This window comes from Narcine bancroftii, chromosome 1 (assembly GCF_036971445.1).
Source record: "Narcine bancroftii isolate sNarBan1 chromosome 1, sNarBan1.hap1, whole genome shotgun sequence".
NCBI lineage: Eukaryota > Metazoa > Chordata > Chondrichthyes > Torpediniformes > Narcinidae > Narcine > Narcine bancroftii.
This window is the reverse complement of record NC_091469.1, coordinates 198419745-198445469: the sequence shown is the minus strand read 5'-3', so window position 1 is coordinate 198445469 and position 25725 is coordinate 198419745. Positions and strand designations below refer to the sequence as shown.

Here is a 25725-nt window from a genome sequence, read left to right as displayed (position 1 = left end):
ACTGGGGAAAAAATGCCCATAAGTGCATCCAGCTACGTACCTACTACAAAAAGAAGTCAGGAAATGAGAGAGCTGGTTGCCAGTAGTGGCCTCGGCAGTTGGCGTACATACAGGCCTATTGTACATTCAGGACGATGTGGGTAAGTGCAAATTCCTTGTAGACACAGGTGCTGAACTTAGTTTGCTCTCGCTGACCTATTTTGATAGAACGCATAAAAAATGCTACTTGACCTTGCGAGCGGCGAATGGAACTGCCATTCCAAGTTTCGGCACTAGACGAGTCACAATCTGAATAGGTGGAACCACTTTCCATTGGAATTGTGTCCTCACTTCTGTCGCTTAACCCATTTTGGGTGCGGATATTTTACGTTCCCACGACTTATTGGTAGACATAAATTGGAGAAAATTAGTTCACGTCACCACCTTTCAGACATATCCACTGGCATGCATCAAGGGGAGAGTTTCACAGCTTTGAGTATGTACATTACACAAGGATACATATACTGCTCTACTCAATGAATTTCCCCATATTCTCACCCCTAACTTCAGTGCCTCAAGAACAGCCCATGGTGTGTCTTATATAGACACATCAGGCCCACCGGTCCATGCCAGGGCTCGTCGTCTGGCGCCTGATAAATTGCGGCAAGCAAAGGCAGAATTTAAAGCAATGGAAGAATTGGGTATCATCCGATGCTCAAACAGCCCTTGGGCCTCACCTTTGCATACGGTACCTAAGAAGACAGGCAGTTGGAGACCCTGCGGCGACTACCGTAGGCTTAATAATGTCATTCCACACATATAGGATTTCACCGCCCATCTGCATCATTGCCGCATATTTTCAAAGATTGATTTGGTTAAGGGATATCATCAGATACCGATTTATGAGAATGATATCCCAAGACAGCAATTATTATGCCATTTGGTCTTTTTGAATTCCTCAGAATGCCATTTGGCTTAAAGAATGCCGCGTAAACTTTTCAGCGGCTTATGGACGCTCTAGGCAGATTTAGACTTTGTGTATATTTACTTGAACGACATCCTTGTAGTAAGTCAAAATGAGCAAGATCACTGCCTGCGTTTGCACCGCCTTTTCCAATGGCTCCAAGACTTTGGTCTGACAATTAACCTTGACAAGTGTCAATTTGGCAAGTCAACCATAGAATTCTTAAGGCATAAAATTACAGCAGACGGCATATCTCCGTTATCAGGCAAGGTAGACGACATCCATATATTCTCCAGACCTGTCTCCGTCAAAGGGCTACTGAAGTTTTTGGGAATGATAAATTTTTATCACAGATTTATTCCTGGGATTGCTGAAATCCTGCAACCCCTGTTTGACATCATCTCTGCTCCAAACAAAACCATTACCTGGACCGCAGAGGCAGAGGCCGCATTTATGTCCACCAAAGAGGCATTAGCCAAAGCAGCAATGCTTGTTTATCCAAATCCTGAAGCTACTTTGACACTTAGCACAGATGCCTCTGGAACAGTGTGGGTGCAGAACAATACGTCAATGGCCTTGCCTTTGATCGAGATTACAGCGCCTTTGATCGAGAACTATTAGCACTTTATCTGGCTATAAGGCACTTTCATTATATCTTGGAAGGTTGACATTTCACCATATTCACAGACCATAAACTGCTCATTTTTGCCTTTTGCAAAGTCACAGATCCTTGGTCGGCAAGACAACGACGACATTTGTCCTACATTTCGGAGTTTACTACGGACATGTCATATTTCGGGAAAGGACAATCTGGTTGCAGATGTGCTCTCTAGATCGAGTGTGTGCCATATTCAAGGTAGATTCAACATTGCTGAACTGGCTGTGGCACAATCCACGGATCCAGATATACAGGCATACAGTACAGCTATTACTGGACTTGACATTCAACAGGTGGCACCACAACAAGGCAGTCCAGAACTCCTTTATGATGTATCGTTGGGCTATCCTCGACCATTGGTCCCATTATCTTGGAGACAGCGTCTTTTTGATAACATTCACAATCTATTACACCCATCCATCAGGACTTCAGTCAAAATAATGTAAACAAGGTCATGTGGCATAGGCTGAAAAGAGACATTGTGCAATGGGCATGAACGTATATATCCTGCCAATCTGTGAAAATTCAACATCACACCAAGACACCCCTGAAACCTTTCCCGACAATACGCAGAAGATTTGAGCATGTGCACGTGGATCTGATTGGACCATTACCAGTATCACAGGACATGAGGTATATTCTCATGGTAGTAGACAGCTTCCCACGCTGGCCAGAGGCCATTCCATTACCAGTCAGTGATACTGAGACATGTGCTAGAGCATTCATCTTGAATTGGATTGCTAGATTTGGAGTGCCTACACACATAACTTCAGACAGTGGACCACAGTTCACTTCGGTGTTATGGGCTTCCTTGGCTCGTTTTTGTGGTACACAGTTGTACCACACTACTGCATCCGCAGTCCAACGGCCTGGTGGAGCATTTCCATTGACAACTTAAATCTTCACTGAAGGCTCGACTCACTGGCCCCAACTGGGTCGATGAATTACCTTGGGTTCTACTCTGAGTACGAACCGCTCAAAGATTTCTGGCTGCAGAATTGATGTATGGTACAACCTTTATGGTTCCAGGAGATATTCACTTCACAAGCAATTCAGACATGGACGTCCTGCAACAACTCTGCAAGGGTATTGCTAACAGCAAACCATCCTCTACCAAATGGCATGGCAAACCTAGGCAACAAGTGCCCCAATCATGATTAAACACTGAATTTGTATTCGTACGAAGACGGGTTCCAGAGGCACGGTTACTAAAACCATATGAAGGACCATTTCATGTGATTAAGAGATGGAGTGGTATATACATTAGACATCGGAGGGCATCGGCAGCTATTCAGTGTGGACAGACTTAAACCCACCCATACGGACCCTACTTCACCACTTCAGTGACCTCAACCCAGGCGACATGGACATCCGCCTAAGTCAAGTGTATCTGGCATCTTAAGTTATGGCAACAATTCTGGGGGGGGGGGTGATGTAGTGGGTGCACAGCATGGTATTGTGAACCGCCACTGTCAGTTCACAGACTTACCTAACACATCGTGGGCTAGCAGTGCTGGGCGCCAAAGTACAGTGAGTGGATCAGATAAAGCCCCTGCCTAAAGGGGTGGGGCGCTAATGGCTCATAGCTTGTGTTCACTATGAGCTCATTAACAGGCAGGGAATAAAAGGTCTGTGTATGTCTGCAATAAACCAGTCTTGAGTTGACTACCTTTGTGTTTCCCTTTATTTAGTAGCATCTACCATAGTAGCCGCTACAAGTTGCTGATTTACTTATTTAATGACAGTTTTTTGGGATTGGGAGGACACCAGAACACTTGGAGACAACCTACTCGGTCACAGGGAGAATGTACAAACCCCACACAGACAGCACCAAAAGTTGAAAATGAACCTGGGCCGCTTTAGCTGGGAGGAAAATTCCTTTCATGGATACTAGGCAACATTGAAACAGGAATGGATGCAGGATTGGAGATGCAGAACAACTGCCTCATTCCCTGTCCCACTGTATTGGGAAGGGCTGTGGCACTCCCGTAACAGCCCTGCTCCCTACCTAGTCGGAAGACACACCAGCTGCCAATCACGGTTTGGTTCCACCCAACCCATTAGTGCACACCTTGCTGTTTACCCATGTAAATTACCTGGACTGCATACTCCAGCCTACCTGTTCTTGGCCTTGAGCCATTGGCTATTGTAATTGGATTAACCCTCCTGACACCAAGCAGTTGGTACCCTGTAAATGATCTGGGCTTGTCCCTCCAGCACTATAAAGGTACCATGTGCTCTTTGTTCTCTCTCTTTGCCAGCTTGGGACCACCCTGCTTCACTCCAGGCCTAGAAATGTGGAAGGGTGCTGGAGAAACTGTTGATAACATGTGCACTGTTTAAAAAGGTTGGAAGTGTTTAATTAGTTGGCCCTTGTAGCATAGAACCGTGCCTGCACTGAGTCAAGGGGTGGTGAAGCATCATAGTGATTTCTCCTTGATCATTATATGTACCAGTTCAGTGTGTGTGTGTGTTGCATCAATTACCATTTCCCACACTTGTCTTCTGTAAATAAAAAAACTTCCCCATCAAAACTGTGTTCAGAGTCCTTGTCTTTGAGACCTACGAAACCTGTTTCCTCACTCAAAACACCCACCCAATCGCTCATGTCCATTAACCTAATCCATTTCTCTGCCTCCTCAACGGTAGTGCCTAGATCCTGGGATATATTCAAGATGGGGATAGATAAATATTTGAAAATTAAGGAATGTGAAAATGTCACAGAAGGACAAGATCAATTTGGAGGGCAGGTTTGAAGGGCTGAGTGGCCTACTCTGCTTCTCCTGTGTTTGTGTGTTCTCAGGGACTGTACATCCACAAAGAGCAAATTCCAAAATATTTCCATGACCAACTTGAAGTCTTCCTTGGTGCTGAAATTTTTAAAGCCCACAGATGTTTATGACTTAGCAATTTCACCTTCCGATCAACTGTGCTCAGATGAATTCACTGAAAGGTAATAAACAAAAAAAACGTGGAGGAGACTCAGCAAATCAGGCAGCAACTTCTTTGAACCCAACTGGACAAAAACAGCTTCTTCCTTCTGTCATCAGATTTTTGAATGGACAATGAACCACTGAAACTACCCCACTTCCTCTTTTTAATGCTGTAATGTAATTTACAGCAATATTTGCACCTGTAACACTGCGGCAAAACAATGCATTTTGTGAGATGTTCCTGACAATAAATTCTGATTCATCTGTGGACTGGGAATATTCAAATTTCAGATTTATTGAGATACTTTTTCCTGCAGGCAAGGCAGAATTACCACTTATTGATTTTTTTAAAAAACAGTAGTCAACGTACATATGTGCACAAATAAAGAAATGTGAAAAGACTATGCAATACAAAGAGAGAAAAAAAATTATAAAGTAAGAGCCCTTAAATGAGTCACTGATTGAGTTTGTTGATGAGGAGTCTGATGGTGGAGGGGGAGCAGCTGTTCTTGAACCTGGTGGTGCGAGTCTTGTGGCACCTAGACCTCTTTCCTGATGGCGGCAGCAAGAACAGGGCGTGTGCTGGATGGTGAGGGTCTTTGATGATTGCTGCTGCTCTCTGACTGCAGTGTTCCCTGTAGATGTGGTCAATAGTGGGGAGGGTTTTTCCTGTGATGTCCTGAGCTGCATACACTACCTTTTGCAGTGCTTTCTGCTCAGGGGCATTAGAGTCCCCATACCAGACCGTGATGCAGCTGGTCAGCACATTTCCTACCCCACATCAGTAGAAATTTGTCAGTTTCCTTTGTCATACCAAACCTCTGCAAACTCCCAAGGAAGTAGAGGCGCTGAGGTGCTTTCTTCATGCTGCCATTTATGTGTTGGGTCCAGAAAAGATGCTCCGAGATAGTGACTCCCAAGAACTTAGATGTGGTCACCTCTGATCCCCCAATAACGACTGGATTGTATACCTCTGGTTTTCCTTTCCTGAAGTCAACAATCAGCTCCTTGGTTCTGAAATATTAACTGTTTCTTGCCCCACAAACACTGCATTTGTTTTATTACCACCTTCATAGTAATTTATAAGAATATTAATTTGCCCCTCTCATTTGTTGTTTGACCAGCATTTCTCAGTTGCTATTTAAACACTCCCACCCCATCTCAATCAGAAGGCACAATTCTGCCGTGACTCTATCAACCAGCTGGTTAATTCTCCTACAGCCTGGTGAATTACTCAGCAGTAAAGAGGACCAAAAATGGTCTTGTGCAGTGAATGGATTGAAAGTGACACGAGATGGCCCAGAAATTATCCCTTGACCACTCAAAATATGTCATTGGTAACTCAGGGAACACATCAGAGTCATTGATCCAAATTTGATTTTGACACAAACTAGTGTTCACAAGCCCCATAAGATTATAGAGACATTGATAGATTAAGTGAGTGTGTGAAATTACGGCTGATAGATTTCAATGCAATTAAGTATGAAGTCATCCACTTAGAATAAAAAAAATGATCGATAGCATTACTCAAAATAATGAAATGTTGGAATCAGTGGAAGAGCAAAGTGATACAAGGGACCATATTTACAGATCACAAGGAACATACAAACAAGGTACAGCAGCTTAGTTGTAACTGCGTTCTTATGTAATTTTAAACATAGTTAATGACCTACTAGGGGTTCCTAACCGTTTTGTTCCTCTGTTCCCCTTGGGCATTTTTATAGGTTCCCATGTACCCCTAAAAATGAAGGATTAAAAAAAACATGAGATTGTGCAATCTGACTGCAGATTACAACACCATGTACTATACAGTAGTGGCTATTCTCTCAGACCCAATGTACCCCCTGAAAAGTGCAAATGTACCACTAGGGGTACATGTACCCCAGGTTGGGAACCTCTGTACTTGGGCCAACATTGCCCTAGTACATTGGGAGCAAACAGGGAGAACAGGAGTTCTTCCCATTATTCAGGAAGCAATACAATAGCTTCTTGGTCAATCTATTGGCCACAATAGCCAAAATTCAACCTCTCAGGCAGACCACCTGGAATTAGGACTATGAATGATATCTCTGCATCTCTGGATTCACCATTATATTGCAGTTCCCTGAGTACTCTGAGTGGCAGCAAGCCAGGCAGGTTGGTGATGACGCCATGATCTGAATGCGTTGCCTCCCTGTATCAAAGTCTGAGGAAACAGATGAGCCACAGTTGGTGGAAGGTGTCAGTCCATTGCCTGATCAGCTCCACCATCTGCTGTTTCACAGCTTAAGGAAGACTCCAGTCAAATCACCAAAGAGTCTACTGACAATGGGAATCTCCAGGCAGCCCCGAGTGGTTGCCTGATCAATTGTCTGAATGACTGTTCACAGGCAGTTCCTTACCGAGATCACTGCCTTTCCTTCCATCTCTGCTCCCCGGCCCAACACTTCCCATGCTGATCAGAGACTTTGATGAGCAGTGATTATGACCTAGTATGTCTCTAATAACTTGTTTAGAGCTCGTGTTACAGTGGATTTTCAGAGCATTTGGCAATGGACCAGTTTGAAAGTTCCTTCACATCAGATCCAGTGATTTTCCTCAGCCGTGGTGAAGAAGCTGAAAATGGACTGTTGAAGCTCTGCATTAATGATCAGACACACAGGCTCACTGGAGTGACTTGTCAATCTTCAGAATGCCAAAGAACAATACATCCCTCCTCGAATCCTCAGTTTTAATGCGAGTTTGATTCCATCCATTGTGCAATTCTGAGCAGACACCATGCAAACATTAAACACCTTTCCAAGATTCACCTACCTCCAGCAACTGGAAAAAGCATCATCTGACTAATTAGAACTGACCTTGCTACCACAGCCTGCACCTCAATTCTTGCTTTAGCTTGACTGGATAGTCACCAACCATTTTCTCCCATTCCTGGTTGCGAGGATGACATCAGTGAACCAGATGAGTTTTCAATGATGGCAAACATAAATCCAATGTTTTTAATACCACATATTTAACTTTCTGTTTCCAGGGAGACCTGAACACATGACTTGAGATCAATAATCCAAAACTCTGGCTGTGTCCAATAAGACAACGGCTGCATTATTGCAGTGTTATGTATGTTTCTGTTTTCCGGATGAGATGTCACACTGAGGCCACGTCTGCCCTCTAGGTTCAATGTAAATGAAGAACAGTACAGTAAAAAAAACTTTTAGTATCCGGCACCCACGGGGATTGGTAGATGCCAGATAAGCAAGTTTTCTGTTTGCTTAAGACTCACTCTTACAATGCTAATTAATACACCTGCTTTAAGAATAAACAGTTTAAAAGAGAAAAAATACTGTACTTGTATTCAACAAACTTCACTTGCATGAATATGTAAACCTTAAAAGCATTTTATTTTCATTACATTCTTTGAAAACATTTAACTGTCGCTATATCTGAAGGTTCCTCCCACTCCACAGAGCTGCCAGAAAGACAAACAATAACATTATAGATAATTAAGTTTGCAAATAAAGCTTCTGACCAGAGCAACTCTTATTAAGCAGGGATAAGGAGACTCTTTAAGAGAGAGTCACCCCAAAGGTGAACAGCATTAACCAGTTCTTTAACCTGGGTGATGTCATTTTCTTCAAACACAACTTTATTCAAACAGCTGCTGCGGGCAAAGCACGACCAATGCACTCAGTGGCTGAATATTTGCTCCCATCTTCACCAAAGGTTTGTGTGTTATTTCAAAAAACATTTGCAATTTTAAACTTTTATTAATTCTGTTTTTTATTTATTGCTGGTTGCCGGTTGAATTCCAGATAACAGGGGTAGCTGGAGTAGGAGTTGGCACAACCCCTCAAGGATGCCCTGCCATTCAACATAATCATGGGTTGAATGGGCCTGTTACCATGCTGTATATCTAAAAAAAATTAATTAATACTCCATAAAAAGAGATTCATTGGCTACAAATGGACTCAAACCTACTTTAATGCCATCAATTTTAACCCAATAAGCTGTTCAGACACAAAATTGGACAAGACAAAGAAGAACAAAAGTATTGTGCAATCTTCAAGGGTCACCTTGATTTTATGCATCATTTTACACACGTATCACTCTTGTACAGCTTACAGGCAGGCAAGCAACTAGACTGGAGAAAGGATCAGAACCCAAAACGCGGTCTGTCCATTTCTCTCCATGGATGCAGCCTGGGCTACTGGGTCCCTGTAGCTTCTCAACGCTCACACGTCAACAGTTCTAGTGTTTCTCTAGTTCACTGCGACATCCAGCCACTCCCCTTTTCTTTCACATCATAACAATCCACTGGTTATTAACTGTAAATTGCCTCTGGTGTAGGTGACTGCAAGAGAATCGGGGAGAACGGATGAACTGTGAGGGAGAATAGGTTACAGGGAAATAAGAGGGGGGAGTGAGACATAGGAATGCTCTGAGTTAGCATCAACTTGACAATGCAAGTGGCTTCCTCTTGAGAAAAAAAATATTTAGATTTAAGAGAAGGTTGGATGTGTACATGGAGGTGAGAGGGTTGGAGGTTTATTGGCGGTGAGCAGGAGGTTTGAGCTAGTGGAGTTGTTCTAGTGAACCGGTGCAGACTTGAAAGGCCGACATGGCCTGTTTCCGCTCCGTAAATGGTTATATGGTTATATAAAACACCAATAACATCCTTAATATTTTTATTTCCATTTTCATTTCCTGCCTGCCCTCCCCCACTTAATTCCACAGCTCCCTGCCGATGGAAAGGAATCGGATGAAAATACCTCTGGATTTCTAGAGTGTTGTAGTTCCATATGCAGGTGAGGGATTTTTCAGAGCTTCAACCAATGTGAAATTTGATATTTGTGAAATTTTTACAAATTACGTGGACTGCAAACAGTTGCAAAGCTTTGATAATCTTTAATGTGGAGACCTCCTTGGAGAGCAAGATACCCCTATTTGAATAATTGAAAAATGTCCTGCAACGACCAATGATCAAGGTCAATTCATACTGTGCAATCAGCATAATGGCGCCTGTTACGTCAGCATTCAGAACATTTGATGTAGGTAGGCATCTGTGATATCCAAGCAGATGTCATTACAAGTTCATATTATGTAGCCACAGAGCACAGAAAAACATCCTTCTGACAACCAAGCAAACATCATTTTTCTCCCCATTCTACCAGCAACAATCATCAGTTTCTACTACTTACCTACACATGAGGCACCATCCATAAGAAGCCATCCAATTCACAAACCCTCGATGGCTTTGGTTCAGAGGAAGGAAACTGAGCTCCTGGGTGGGCACCTACATGGTCACAAGAGGCCTTTTTACTCAGAATATCCAATTAATTGGCATGTGAATGGCCTGTCTTTAAAGGCAGCTCAGGTCGTTCACACACTGAACCAAGAAATTCCGGGTCAGTGCATCCTTTAACATGGCCAAGCCAGCATCCTGGAGCAAAAGGAGGTGGGACCTGTAGCATCTGTAACCATTTTAGACAGAAGCCAGTGCGAAATGAATCGACTCTGATACCACCTAGGTAGTATCAGACATGGAATGAAAATAACCCTCCCCATCCCAACTTCACTGTGTTTATACAGGTAGGTGAAGTGGTTAAAAGGCAGTTCCTTCTAGTCTTTTAACAGCTGTGTAAAAGGGCTTATAGAGAATGTGCAAACTTCCAACAGTCAGGATAGAACCCAGGTTCTGTAAAGAGGGAGCTCTGCCATCTGGCCCACTGTGACAGTCCAAATGAACTTGGTAAACCATCCTCAGATATCCACTGGGCTGTCGTATTTCTCATAAGCAGGTGAGAAGGAGATGATTGCACTGCATGAATGTGCTGGAGAACCAAGCTTGAAAGCAAAAGGATAACCAACATTTCGGGCCCAGGATCATCAACAGGTATAAGCAAAACAAGCAGATGCCTGAAATAAAATATCTGGGGGGGAAGGGGGGAGGCGGGAAGAGAGGAGAGGAAGGTAGGAGGAGGAGCACAAGCTAACCGGTCAGAGTTTAGGTGGATGTAGGTGGGAGGGTAGGAGAGAGAAAGTGCTGAGAAGTGATGGGGAGGGGGATCAAGAGTAGCTCTCTGATAGGAGACAAAAGGGGGTGGGGAACTGGAGAAAAGGTGACAGAGGGATATGGAAAGAGAAAGACATGGGGGTTAAAGGTTAATGGAAATTGGAGGTCAATGTATCAAGATGAGAGCTTATTTTCATATTCACAAGTAGAATGTACATTGTTGCTTGCTGCAGCCACACAGGTACTTTAAACACACCAATAAGCAATGTGTAAAAAAAAAAAATCAGTATAAAAGAGATGCACTTAATGCATGGACGTTACTGCAGGTCACCTACAAGTGACATCATCATTCAGAATGCTTACACATTCTGCACCAGTAGTCGACTAATGATCCAAGGTGAAGTGACAACCCGGAACGAACAATAAATTCTGAAACCTGTTAAAATTATACACCCACACATATAACTCCAATCGTCTGTTTAAATTGTACATTTGTTTTTACAGATAGAGACGAAAAGAACATTTCAAAAAAACTACTATCACTTAAGGGGCTCAAGAACTCGTGAGAATTTTTTTAATTATAGGGCTTTCCCGCTCTTCCTTTCTCTCCATTCTTCATTCCACCTAATATTCTTGACCAATCATAATAAAGTTAATGTGTTAATCTGAAAAAATGCATCAGGAACAAAACATGTGCTAGGTTTTGTTCTGAGAATTCATGCAGAAAATTACCGTGTGTCAAATTATTTAATTCAGATAGAGACAAACACATCCTCCTAAAATATTTGCTCATACCTTGATGAAGAGCTCTGGCCCAAAACATTAGATTGCTTCTGTGATAGTACAGATTCTATCACCTATGTGTACAGATGGTAATGTTGGATGACTGTGATTGGCTGAAAGTGTAGCCACACCTACTGGCAGGTCTTAAAGGATTGCTCCTAGCCAGACCAGGTCATTCTGGACTGGTCGACCTACTTGTGATATGCTCCAGTCTTTTAGTTAATAAAAGCCTTGGTTTGGATCAACAAGTCTTTGGTTCTTTCGACGCACATTACAGCTTCCTATAGACACTGCGTGAGCTGCTGAGTTCTCTAGCATTTTTGTGCATTGCACTACAATCACGGGGTCCACAGACTTTACAGTTTAACATCTTCCTGAAACATCCTTTCACAATCTAAAAGCCCATCTATTTCAACCACTCATTTTGCACAAAATTCTTCAAGTTATTTGTGCTCCACCAACAATTGGTCATTTTCATGCACAATGATTAAATGCTGCAGAGAGCGAGAAAAAAATTAATCCAAATACAAATTCTCAAGCAGTTTACAGGACACTTAACCAATTGGAAAAACATAAAGAATAGACAACCACCTCTAGGGTACAATATACTCTGCAAATTGGCCAAGGACAAACTGGCAAAAATCAGTAGTTTGCCCTCAGAACCTTGTCTGTAGCCAGCATAACCCACTTGTTTTATTAAAATGTGCAACATAGAGAAACAGCAACACTCAATATCTTCAATGCACCAATTTTGAGATGAACCCATTCTAATTATGCGATTATTGTCATAGGCAATGTACACATTCACTGAGATTCTTAGAGTTGCTGCAAAACAAGTACTTCATTTAAAAACTACAATAGTAATTATGATCCGGATGAATACGTGGTAAATTGGATCAGCAAGTTTACAAATGACCCAATAATTGGAGGTATACTGGAGAGCGAGGAAGGCTTTCAAAGATTGCAGAGGAATCTGGAGCTGCTGGTAAATGAGCTGCAAAATGGCAGATTGAATTTAATGCAGAAAAGTGTGAGGTGTTGCATTTTGGAAGGACAAACCAAGATAGGACATACACAATAAATGGTAAGGCACTGAGGAGTGTGGTAGAACAGATGAATCTGGGAATACAGATACACAATTCCCTGAAACCGGCGCCACAGGTAGATAGGGTTGTAAAGGGAGTTTTTCGCACATGGGTCTTCATAAATCAAATTACTGTATTTAGGAGTTGGGATGCTACAGTAAAGTTGAATAAGACATTGTTGAGGCCAAATTTGGAGCATTGTGTGCAGTTTTGATCACCTAATGACAGGAAAGATAAAAATAAAATTGAAAGAGTGCAGGGAAGATCTACTCGGATGTTTCCTGGATTTCAGTTACAGGGAAAGGTTAAATAGGCTTGGACTTTATTCCCTGGAGCGTAGAAGCACGAGGGGAGATTTGATAGAGGTAAACAAAATTATGATGGGTATAGATTGAGTTAATTCAAGTAGGCTTTTTACACTGAGTTTATGAGCTACAAACCAGGGAACATGGATTGAGGGTGAAAGGGAAAAAAGCTTTCTTCGCACAGAGACTGGTAGGAGTGTGGAAGAAGCTGCCAACTGAAGTGGTGAATACGGACTTGATTTTAACACTTTAAAAAAACATTTGGACAGGAACACAGATGGGAGAGGTATGGAGGCCGATGGAATGGGTGGAGATCAGTGGAACTCACTAATTCAGTGCAGATTAGAAGGGCTAAAGAGTCTATTTTTTTGTGCTGTAATGTTCTTCTATGGAATACCTTAAATTAAAAAAGGACCACAAATACAAAAGCTAGGTGGGTAATAAATATTCATCATGCAAGAAAAAAAATGACAACACAATAATGCTTTCCTTCAGGCCTTCTTGTGGTGTTGAAATAGTTCATGATTAGTGCAGTAAAGGGAGGTTCAAGAGCCTGAGAGCTGTTGGAAAGAACTTGTGCTCAAACCCAGAGGTGCTGGTCTTCAGGCCGCTGTAACTTCGTCTTGAAGGAAGCAGCAGCAGCAAGAAGAGGTTGTGACCAGGGTGAGGAGTTTCCCCTCTGATATTGGCTGCTTTCTTGAGACAGCACCTCACATAGACACCTTCCATGAAAGATGGCTCTAGTGAGTTAATTTCTGGGCAAAAAATCAACAAAGTTGATGATTAATATTGGAATCTTTGAAATTGATAGACAAGCAAATGAACATTTTGCACATTGAGCACATGTCCGACCAACAAGCAGCACTTGAGCCTGACCTGGCATGGTTACTGCTGGGAATCAGAATCTCTGGTCTTTTGCTGATGAATCTACAGCAAGTCCTGTATTTATTTGTGCTATCATTTGAAGATCTCTTTTTATTTCCTTGTGATGGAGAGGGAGGCCATTTCACCCTATTGTGTCAATATTATCTGACAGAGCTATTCCTTTCCTGTAGAACCAAGAGAGACATAGGGACTCCCTGAAGGTGGCAACTCAGGTGGACAGGGTGGTGAAGATGGTGTTTGGCACATTCTCATTCATTGAGCGGAGTACAGATAGGGGCCACAACATCTTTAAGTAAAAATCCTTGTTTTCCTTTCACTTCACACAACATAATTTTTTTTTTGTTTCTATTTAGTCTGTAGAAGAGAAGTACGGAAGGGGGCCCATAAAGTTTGAGTAGAGTCCTGGGTTGCAGGGGTGTGGGAGGGGGGCATAGCCAAAAATGGTTGAGAATGGCTGGTATGGAGTACATCAGTTAGGATAGGGCCTAGTGATTCAGCGGTCGGTACGAGGGATTGGTGAGACCACACTTTGAGAACTGTGCGAGTTCTAGTCACCCATCTATAGGAAAGAGATCAATAAACATTTATTGATTAGCATTTTTATTTTATAATTTCACTATTTTAATTATAATGGAAACGCGGTTAGTGTAGCGGTTAGTGCAACGCCATTACAGTGCCAGCAATCAGGACCAGGATTCGAATCCTGTGCTGTCTGTAAGCAGTTTGTACGCTCGCCCTGTGTCTATTTGGGTTTCCTCCAAGTGCTCCAGTTTCTTCCCTCTATTCAAAACGTACCAGGCCATATTGCTGTGTGATTCTAGCACGCGAGCTAATCCTCTGGGAAATCCAGACTGATGCTATACTTTTTAATCTTTGTTTTTATTTCTTTTCTAATTAATCATATTATATTTACAGCATTTTATTTAGTGGGAGGGGAGAAAGAGAGATCGGGGGGGGGGGGTGGGTGGGTTATAATTTCCATGTAATTATTCTATTTCCTGTTTTACTTAAGCACTGTTTGTATTAATTGTGTAATTGCAGGGTCGGAAACTTTAAATAAAATATTCAAAAAAACATACCAGGGGTTGTAGGTCAATTGGGTGTAATTGAGCGACACGGGCTCATGGGGTGAAAGGGCCTGTTACCGTGCTGTATGACTAATTTTTTTTAAATTTGAAAATTAGAAGGGGTGCAAAGGAGGTTCACCAGGATGTTACCTGAACTGGAGCGTTTGAATAACAGGGAGAGGTTGCACAGGCTAGATCTTTATTCCCTAGAGCCCAAGAGTCTGAGGGGGCGACCTTATAGAGGTTTAAAACATCGTAAAGGTGCATTGAAAAACTGAATGCTCAGTCATTTTCTCAGGGTAGACAATTCTAGAATTAGAAGCCATAGGTTTACGGTGAGAGGGGAGAGACTGAAGAGGGGCTTGAGGGGCAACTTTTTCCTCTCTGAGGGACGATCATTCTGGAATGAGCTGCCTGAGGGAACCGTAGAAGCAAGCACAATTTTAAAATTCAAAAGACATTTGAGCAGATATGGATAGCAAGGGCTTGGAAAGATTTATGGATCAAATGTAGGCAAATAGGACTAGCCCAGAATGCCAGCATGGACAAGTTGGGACCAAGGGACTTGTGTGACTGCAATCCCCCACTGATTTACCTCTGCTGCAGGTAGAGGGGTGGAGAACATGAACACGTGAGAGAAGAGAGGCTATAGAGAAATAAGAGAGGGGAATAGAACTGATGGGAATACTCTGTTTGGCATAGACATGACCATTCAATTAATCTCATTTATGTTATCAGAAAATGTGAAATATTAGGATTTTAAACACCAATAACATCCTTGCTATTTTTATTTCAGTTTTCATTTCCTGCCTGCCCGCCCCTTCCTTCATTCCACTGCTCCTTCCGAAGGAAATTAAACAGATCAAAATGCCTCCAGCATCTCCACTGCCAGTTTCCATGTGCCGGAGAGAGAGTTTCCAACCAAAATATCTTCAAACGTGACTATTTATGAATTTTTCACAAATTACATAGCATGTGTACATGTGTACACTTTAGAATTTAAGATATACCTACTTAAAAAGCATTTGAATCATTGGAAAATGTATTGCAATGACAATGAAAATGTCTTGCGATGATAAATTTGATTGTTAATTGCGAGCCACCAGCATGACAGTGGCTGTTACATTAACAATTTGATCATTCAAAACATTGCAAGTAGATAAGCATTTGAGAAGCCCAAGCAAATATATGTGACAACAACATGGAGCACATAAACAGTTCCCTGATTCCTATCTACTCTACCCACAATCCCATCAAATCCTTGTAGATTCTACAACTCACCTACAAACCAGAGATAATTTACAATATTCAATTAACTAGCAATATTGGGATGAAAGAGAAAATAGGAGCTGGAAGAAAACCACACTGACACAGAGAAAACATGCAAACTCCACACAATCAGCACTAGAGATCAGGTTCTAAGCTGGGTCGCAGTACCTACGAGGCTGATGATCGGCCACCTGTGCCTCCCAGTACCAGACTGACACTCTTTGCTCTGCCCCTCAGTAGACCACTAATTTTGAGCTCACGCCATAAGATCCCTTTGGAGAATTACCTCTTGGATTCTCTTGGTTTCAAGATCCCACTAATCTCAATGGAGATTGTACAGCAAAAGATTAAGATGCAAAGAGATAAAAATTATTTCCTTCTCATCATTTTGCATTACTTTAAAGCTCTGAGTATCTAAAATAAATTCATTTATTTTCTTATGCATTGATTCAGTTTCATCAAATGGAATCCAGTAATGAAAAGAGTGAAACACGAAAGACTGCAGAAACTGTGATTGTAGTAAACATATTGAAATGGTGGAGGAACTCAGCTGGTCTTTTCAGCGTCCATAGGAGACAAAGATATATTGCTGATGTTTCAGACCTGAGCCCTTATTCAAGGAATGAGCAGAATAAACCCCAAGCAGGAAACCCCTCAGAATTCAGACAATGTTGGCTGGGGGCCATCTTGCATGGTCTCACTGTTCTATTTTTAATAAACAGCAAAGTTTCAAATTGCTGCTGTGCCTGGATCACATTCTAGATCTTTCCTTCCATATTTAGGCTCAATAAAGGGTCCAGTCCTATATTAACTGCCCATTTCTCTCCATGGATGCTGCCTGACCAAATTTCCTCCATCCTCTCGTTGTTCGCCCCCCAGCTTCTTTTGTTGATATGCTTTAATACCACTGCTACTCAACTCCAGATCAAAGTTTGCTGACCCAACTCCTGTCTTGAATTCCACTTCCCAACCCTCCACATCTCCTTTTCATGGACCAACTTCATGTCCTTCATAAATCTCCACTGTCTTGTTACATTTTCAAATTTTAAATTTATTTTTTTAATTTAGATTTCGGATTTATTGCCAGGGTACAGACATGGCATCACATATAATACCCTAAGGTCCTTTTTCCTGTGGGTGAGGCAGAATTATCACTTACTGGTAGTGCAAAAATAACTAAACAGCATATACATGTAAACAAATAAAAAACTTTAAACAGATGGTAAATGTAAATAAACTGACAGTGCAATGCAGAGAGAATAAAGTGCATAAGTAATAGTCCTTAAATGAGTCCCTGATTGAGTTTGTTGTTGAAGAGTCTGATGGTGGAGGGGTAGCAGCTGACCCTGAACTTAGTGGTGCAAGTCTTGTGGGACCTAGACCTCTTTCCCAATAGCAGCAGCACGGACAGAGCATGTGCTGGGTGGTGTGGGTCTTTGATGATTCCTACTACCCTCGATGGTAGTGTTTCACGTAGATGTTCTCAATAGTGGGGAGGGTATTGCCTGTGATGTCCTGGGCTGTGTCTACTACCTTTTGGAGCACTTTATGTTCAAGGGTATTGGTGTCCCCATACCAGACCCATGATGCAGCCACAAAGCACACTTTCCACCACATACCTGTAGAAATTTCTCACGGTTTCTCATGTCATACTAAACCTCTACAAACTCCTGAGGAAGTAGAGGTGTTGACGTGCTTTCTTCATGATGCCATTAGTGTGTTGGGACCAGGAAATATCTTCCGGATAGTGACTCCCAAGAATCTAAATTTGCTCCCCCTCTCCACCTCAGATCTTCAATGATCACTGGATTGAATACCTCTTGCTTTCCCTTCCTGGTGACATTGAGTGCAAGGTTGTTGATGGTGCACCATTCAGCTAAGTTTTCAATCTCCATCCTGCATGCTGACTCATCACTTTTCTTTATACAACTCACTACCATGGTATCGAGGGCAAATTTGTAGATGGTGTTATTGTCATACTGAGCTACACAGTGATAGCTATAAAGTAAGTAGAGCAGGGAGCTAAGGAATCAGCCCTGTGGTGCTCCTATATTGATGCAGATTGTGGAGGAGATTCTCATTGATTGTGGTCTGGAGGTGAGGAAATCCATGATCCAATTACATGGTGGGGTGTTGAGTCACAGGACTTGGTTTGCTGACCAACTCTGAGGGGATGATGGTGTTAAATGCCAAACTGTAGTCAATAGAGACCAGATGAATGCATCTTTACTGTCCAGGCATTCCAGGGTTTTGTATAGAGCCAGTGCATGTCATCTCCCATAATACTGTTGCTACGATAGGAGAACTAGAACTGATCAGACAGGAGCTGATATGCTTCAACACCAGCCTTTCAAAACACTTCATCACTGTGTCTATCAGTGTTACTACAGCATGGTAACAAGCCCTTTCGGCCCACAAGCCCGCATTGCCCAGTTAAACCCAAATGAACTACAAACCCCAACCCCCTTCCCAATATGTTTTGAACTGTGGAAGGAAACCAGAGCCCCCGAGGAAAACCCACGCAGACATGGGGAGAACATACAAACTCCTTACAGACAGCGCAGGATTCGAACCCTGGACCTGATTGCTGGCATTGTAACGGCATTGCACTAACCGCTATGCTAACCGTACTGCCTTCTGTTACTTTCTGCTGTCTTGCACTGCTTGCACACTCTGGCTCAAGCTAACCATATTGTAGCCTCTACCCATATATGCTCACCCCAATTCTCCCCACATTCCCCTTCATCCTTCTTGACCCTTCCAGCATCAATTCTGTGGAATTCCCCTCCCAAACTTCCCAACTTCTCAAGAGGAGGTCTACATGATTATGAAAGGCATAGATAGGGTTTACAGCCAGCACCTTTTACCTGAGGCAACAGTAACAAACTCCAGAGGACATCTGTACAAGGTAAGGGGAGGAAAATTAGGGGAGACATCAGGGGCAAGTTTTTTTTTAACGTAGGGATAATGAATAGATTGTTAAATAAGTTTATATAGTTCAGCACAACAGCATGAGCCGCAGGGTCTGCAACGTTCTATGTTCTTTTCCATGTTCATCCCCATCTGTCAATTACCTCTCATCTGCCTCCCCCACAGAGGTGGCCCCTGCTCCCCATCTCAGTTGGGATATTGCAGTTTTCTAATTTACCATCATTGTTTCTTTGTTTTGCAAGCCAGTTTAATAGAACAAATGCAAGTGGTCCAAATACTATGTTGAAAGTGACTGGGTATTATTTTTACTTACCTGTTCAGGGGATGTGGTCATCTCTAATATTGCCAGCATTTACTTTCCCACCCCAATTGCTCCTGCACTAAGGAGGCAGTAATGAGGTGTGTGGTCTGGCTACATATGGGCGAGACTGCACAAGAATGGCAGACTTCCATTGCTGAATCATGCTAGAGAACTAGATGGAAATTTACAACAATCTGGTGGTTTTATGGTTGCCATATTGTAATTATCCGTTTACTGCAAGAAAATGGGACTTCAGTACAGTGCAGGATGAGAGGCCAAACAAGGACTGGGCAAACTGGAACTTCCAGCTGGAACAGACCCTTCTACTACCACCAACACATTATCACACTGTATCTCTCCATGTAATTGGCCATCGTGCCACACACAGTTCAACTTCCATGCTGTAATTGTGCCTTTCTCCATGAATTGCTTCCAACTTGCTTTACAAAGGCCTTAGCAAGAAGAGGCTCCCTTCCCTCATCCTTCTTTTTTTAAAATTCATTTGCCCAAATCTATTTTTGACTAAGATCTAGTCTCAATAGTACTGGACATCACATTGTTCTGAACCATTTGTCTATGGGATGGTCACAAAAACCACCACATAGCTCTATATCACTGTATCTTTGTATCTTTCAAACAGTGCCATTAGTCACGTGGATTTAATATTGAACACACCTGGTGAGATAGTCATGCAGCATAGAAACAGCTATTTGGCCCATCAAATTCATGCTGACCACTTAATCCTACACCAACAAATTTTGTTCTCTCCACATTCCCATCAGCTCCTCATCAGATTCTACCCCTGCGGACACACGAGGAACAATTTACATGGCCATTTAACCTACCAATCCACATGTCTCAGTGATATGGGAGGGAACTGAACTACCTGGAGAAAAGCAACATGCACACGGAGAGAATGTGCAAACTCCATGCAAACGGTACCAGCAGCCAAGATCGAATTAGAATCCCTGGAGCTTCGAGGCAGCAGCTCCACAAGTACCAATGCAGTAAAGATATTCAACTCATTCTTAAGTGAGTGGCCATTATATTCATTCCATTCCTCATGGTCATTTATCATTGTTTAGCAACATTTTTAAACTACCATACCCCATAATAAAAGGTGATGTAAGGGGTTAATAAAATAACAACCGATCCTTGGGCTTGATTTACATTTTGAACTACATGAAAAGTATATTGCAGCTGCCCTATGGCTGGTGGACAGATCTAGTATGACAAGATATTTTCACGTTTCCCCCTTCCCCCTGAAATATCTAATCAACTATTAATATCATGGGCCACATTTCTAGATGACAAGAATATTTTGCAAATGGGTGACCTCCATTCCACAGAAGAAAAAAGCCATCAGACCTAGGAGAACACCAGCACTTCCAAGTCGCTCATTCTACTTTGCAAACACATCACTGTTCCAGTACCATTGCTGACTTTCAACCCTGGATGTCACTGCCCAGTGGTGGCGTGGGAGCATCTTCATCACACACATTGCGGCTGTTCAAGATGCCTCACCACCACCTTCTCAAGGACAACTAAGGACCCCTAAACATGATCAATCCACACAAACTTGCCTTGGTCACACCCATCAAAGGAGTTAACGCACAGAAACATTGTTCGTTACGCAATTCCACCATTTTGCACAAGATTAATTTTGACATGGTTGTTTCTAGATTGAATATTAATATCAGAGAAAAGCTAGTGGCTCAGATTTATTAAAGCTAACTGTGCAAAAATGAAAAGGTAGCATGCATCACATTACGTGGCCAAAAGATCTTCAATTCTTTTTGCGCGTATGCAATGAGCAAGTTGGAGCTCTCTCATTTCATAATACATTGTGAGTTTAATCGTATTCTAAACATTTACACAACATCCAAGGCCAATAGCACAAAGCTGAGCATGTGCAGAGCTACTCTCTAATTTCATGGATCCCACTTTATTTTAACCTCCTATGTTATGGATAATATTTATTCCTCAACTGAAGGAACTTGTATGCTCACAATCTCATTGCTGTTTGTGGGTCAAGTTTCCACTAATGCTGGAACCACAGGTTCTAAAGTGCCTGGAGACATCCCGAAGTCATGATAATCAGGTGTTCCTTCCAAGCATCACACATTTCCATTGCAGTCGAACCCCATTGACTTACCAGCTCCACAGAACCATAGTGTTTCCTGCTGAACTCTCCTCGTCGACAACCCAGGTCTTCGGAGGCAGAGCTGGAAGAGAAACACTTCATCAGTGAATGTATCTAATGCCGCACAGTCTCACAATGAAAATAGCTCCACACCAAAGGATGTGGTTTAACCATTCCCTCTTGCCATTGTGTTCATAAACCTGTGGACTCCACTTGCAGCCAGTATCTGTTGCTGCCCAATACAGTACAATTAACCAAAAAAGAAATAATCTGAAATGCACAAACCTTTAGGATGAAACCAGTGATTCAATTATATGTTGTGTCATTTCGAAATCGATAAAAGTTTCAAGGACACTGCTCAATGGTAATTACATTTCAGAATCTTATCTTAAGGACTGGAATCCTGCGTGATGTCTGACTTAGCTGATGCGAACATAAACTCTCTCAAATAATTTTTTTCTCCCATCTAACTTTGCTTTAATTAACCACCAAGAAGGAGATTCCCTTCCAAAGGACAATAACTGTGGCCATTCACTGTGTTTCAGAAGGCAATGATCCAAACAGACTTGACCAAGGATAAAACAGAGCCCCAAAATTACTGAATGAGGGTCAGGGGAACGGATAGGTAAGTGGAGCTGAGGCCACGGCCAAATTAAATAGTGGAGCAGGCTCGATGGGCCACATGGCTGATTCCTGCTCCTCATTCTTACGTCTACCAGCATGGGACAAATTTTCCTATTGGGAGGGCAGTGCCCTACCATTGTGGAGTAAAGATTCACAATGAGAAGACAGGAGTATTCATTAAAAAATTAATAAAGTTTTATAAAGTGATGGGAGAGATTCAGTTGGTAAAGTTCCTTTCATCAGCTCATACTCCAGAGACTTGAGATGATTGATGTTCCATTACTGTCACAGAAGAGGATATGGCTCCCAGTTGAGAGTACAAAAACTTACTTGTGCTTCTGTTTAAGATGGATGTAATAGAACTCAGGCTCTATTATCAAACCAGTATCCTGACGAGCATCTATATTTGAATTACCTGACTTGTTTATGGAATTGTCCTGTGAATAAATTAGCTGTTGCTTTTTCAATACCAGTGACGCCCTGTGAAAGTACTTAACCAACTTTTAAAAAAAGGGACATGAAAGGAGCTAAAGAAACACAGGTTTTTATTTACCTCCAGTACGCTAGCCACATCATTTTGTGTCCATGAGCTCACTTCATCGATACAGTACTGCAGACGGACAGTAGTGGCAAGCTTGGCAGTGCAAGCTGAATGGAGTCTGTAGAGGTTAGGCAACCAAGTGCTTGTAATTAAGCTCTCTGCAGCTGAAGATTGATGACAGCTAACAAGTCGACCTCAGGTAAACCAAAAGGATTTACACTAAACAATATTACTTTCCTTCTGTGCTTTTAAATGTGAACACAAGATATTGAGGCTTTGTTTTGTTTTGAAGGTAAACTGCAATTTGAATGAGTCTGCAGTAAATTCAGGCCTCTTTTTAAAAACGGCTTGACTTTAAAATCGGCATAACAATGTTCTTTAAGTTATAAAAATGTAGATAATGTCATAAGTGTCTCTTAAAACTTCACTAAGCTAAAAGCACCCTTTTGATGCATTTTCCAAACCTTTGTTGGCAGGTGAAGTCTCCCATTTCCTGTGGGATGCATCAAGACAATCGGAGAAGAGAGGAATCAATAGGGAAATGTCCATTTGTTCTATCGAGATTTTGGCAGAGAATGCTCAGGCTTGAGAAACAAAATTAATTGATTTTAATTCACTAATCAAGGGCTAAGATATCAGAAAGATGCTTGAAGAGAGAACATGGCTGAAGTTACCCTTTATGGCTCTCAAGACTGAACATTTCCAATTAAAGAAATGTAAAATATTCGGAAAGAGGTGAGCTACCACATTTTAATTTGGCAATTACATCCAAAGTGGCATCAGCTTCAAGTTCTTCACACCATTTAGTTGCTATAGCTATCAGACTTGTCTCACCTCCTGTTTAATAGCTTGGCTGATCCAAGGGCAATGGCTTCTGTTTGACATGTTGGTTCGAGCATCACACGACACTAATGGAACCGTTACCTTTACTTCAAGCTCATGGGTAACAAGCAATAGCAGAGTTAAAGCATACCCTACCTTTGGTGAACAGCTGGTCTGAGCAAGGATCATACCACACTTCCAGGAGGTGTCTCAGAATATGAAGCAAGGAGTGGGAACACTGTCTGTCTGCCATTTCTTCTCTCTAACCTAGCTGGCACACCAGAGGCATGGATCAATGCTGGAACCCTGCAAACTTGCACAGCTCAGTCACATCTCACTGCAAGCTTGCACTGCAGATGATCCACTTTCTGTGAACTGTGACAATCAGGCAGAACAAACCTGACTACAGTGGTGTTTGAAACCCACAGTCATAGTTTCCATGCTTTTTAAAAAGTAGCATTGCACAATGATTTCCTTACTATCAACAGGAAAGTCTTTAATGAACACCTAGATATATATTTAATTATGAACTTTTTTCAAACACCACTCTGATAAAATATCAGCATAGTTTACATAACATTATTCTATTAAAATTGCACTTTTGGAAATGATCCATAGGTGAAATTTAACCAACGGCTTGCAGCACATTAAAACACAAGGATATTTAACAAAGGCATGTGCACAACAAATCCCTTCCTTTAGAGCACAATTAGTTTAATTTCCCAAGGGGAAATAGTCTCCTGTTTTGTTGCAGCCCATGTTAGATTTTGTCAGCCATTCTTTAAAATGTACATGTTGTACAAAGGCAGAGAGAGCTCAATAATAGGCCTAATCAAATTACATTATAATTATTATGAACTGTTAAGAAAATAACAGGTGGCAGGAATTATACAAGATAGGTAAACATTGAATTGAAAGCTTCCTGCAGAGAAGGGTGGAGGTTTGTCTATATCTGTATTGGAAAATAATCTCCCAGTCAGACAGGTTGCTATTGCTCCATCATTCTTTTTTTCTTTGGCTTGGCTTCGCGGACGAAGATTTATGGAGGGGGTAAAAAAAGTCCATCATTACATAATATGCATTCACATAGGATCAAGCAAACCCTTAGAGAACAAGGAATGTAGGATTATACCGAAAAGAGAAGTCAAGAGGCCAAATGGAGGACAGGAGATAGCTTTGCAAGATGAGGTAAAAGATTCCATTTGTATATTAAGAGCATAAGAATAACTAGGGGGAGAACAAGTCCTCTTAATGTCCAATGTGGTCATTTATGTGTGGAGGTTTTAAAAGAATACTTCTCATTTGAAATGACCATGGAGAAGATTATAGAATTTGGGGAATTCAGAGAACAATGTCTTGATGCATATCCTCATTACAAATGAAATGGTGCTGAGAGACTTAATATTTTTTTTAAATGAATAAATCCCTGAGCAATAAACAAGTGTATCCGGCTCATTGTGAGGGGGCTCAGGAAGACATTGCAGGGACCTGGCAGAGATATTGGCATCATCTTTAGCCTTTATTTACAGATAACCCAGAGAAATACAGGCTGGAGAGCCCAACATCAATGGTGGAAAGTTACTCACGAAGATTCTGGGAGATAAAATCCAACTGCATTTGGAAATTGATCAGCGTGGCTTTATACATGGGAAATCATGCCTCATTAAATGTAATAGAGTTTTAAGAAGAGACAACCAAGAGGTTTGACTTTCATAAGCCTTTTGACAAGATTCCACTTGATAGATTGGTCCAGGAAACAAAATGACAAGAGCACTCAAGACCCAGGTGAACTCCCAACTGGATACACAATTTGAATCCTCTGAAAGGGATTGGCGTGGGATCCATGGTCTTTCATCAGATTAGGATGGGGGGGGAGAGGTGACATGATAAGTGTGTGAATAACACCAAAGGACAGTAAAAAAGGTAATAAGATTTCAACAGAATCTAGATTGACTGGGAAAGTCGGGCAAGGAATGGCAGAGGTTCATAGTGGTGCATTTTTGGAAATTAAAGCAGAGCAGGAATTACATGGTATATTGCAGGATCATGAAGAATATTGCTGAACAGAGAAACATGGGGGTATCAGAAGTATATAGTTTCCTGAAAGTAGCAACACAAGTAGGCAAGGTCATGAAGGCAACATTGGTATGCTACCTTCATTAGTCAGGGCATTGATTACAAGAGTTTGGACATCATGTTACAACTGTACAAGCCATATTTGAAATATTGTGCGCAGTTCTAGTCACCCAACCGTAGGAGGGGTATCATGAGCTGGAAGGTGGGCAGGATTCAGTTTTATTGTCAGAGTACGTACATGATATCACATACAACCCTAAGATTATTTTTCCTGCGGGCAAGGCAGAATTACCACTGATGGTAGTGAAAAAAAAAGAACTGTACACAGCATATACATGTAAACAATGAACTGTAAATAAATAACAAATGT

At 41.8% G+C, this 25725-nt stretch overlaps 1 protein-coding gene across 3 annotated transcripts in view; it reads right to left on the bottom strand.

The window, feature by feature from the left end:
- The window catches only part of garnl3 (GTPase activating Rap/RanGAP domain like 3), a 393291-nt gene that overhangs the window by 295415 nt on the left and 72151 nt on the right, over positions 1-25725 (bottom strand). For 2 of the 3 annotated variants that reach the window (XM_069906232.1, XM_069906154.1), the window contains exon 2: positions 21305-21374. In XM_069906232.1, the coding sequence (XP_069762333.1) occupies positions 21305-21374 (70 nt within the window). Of the gene's footprint in view, positions 1-21304; positions 21395-25725 lie in introns of those variants that run through there. The other variant, XM_069906300.1, reaches the window with a different exon arrangement.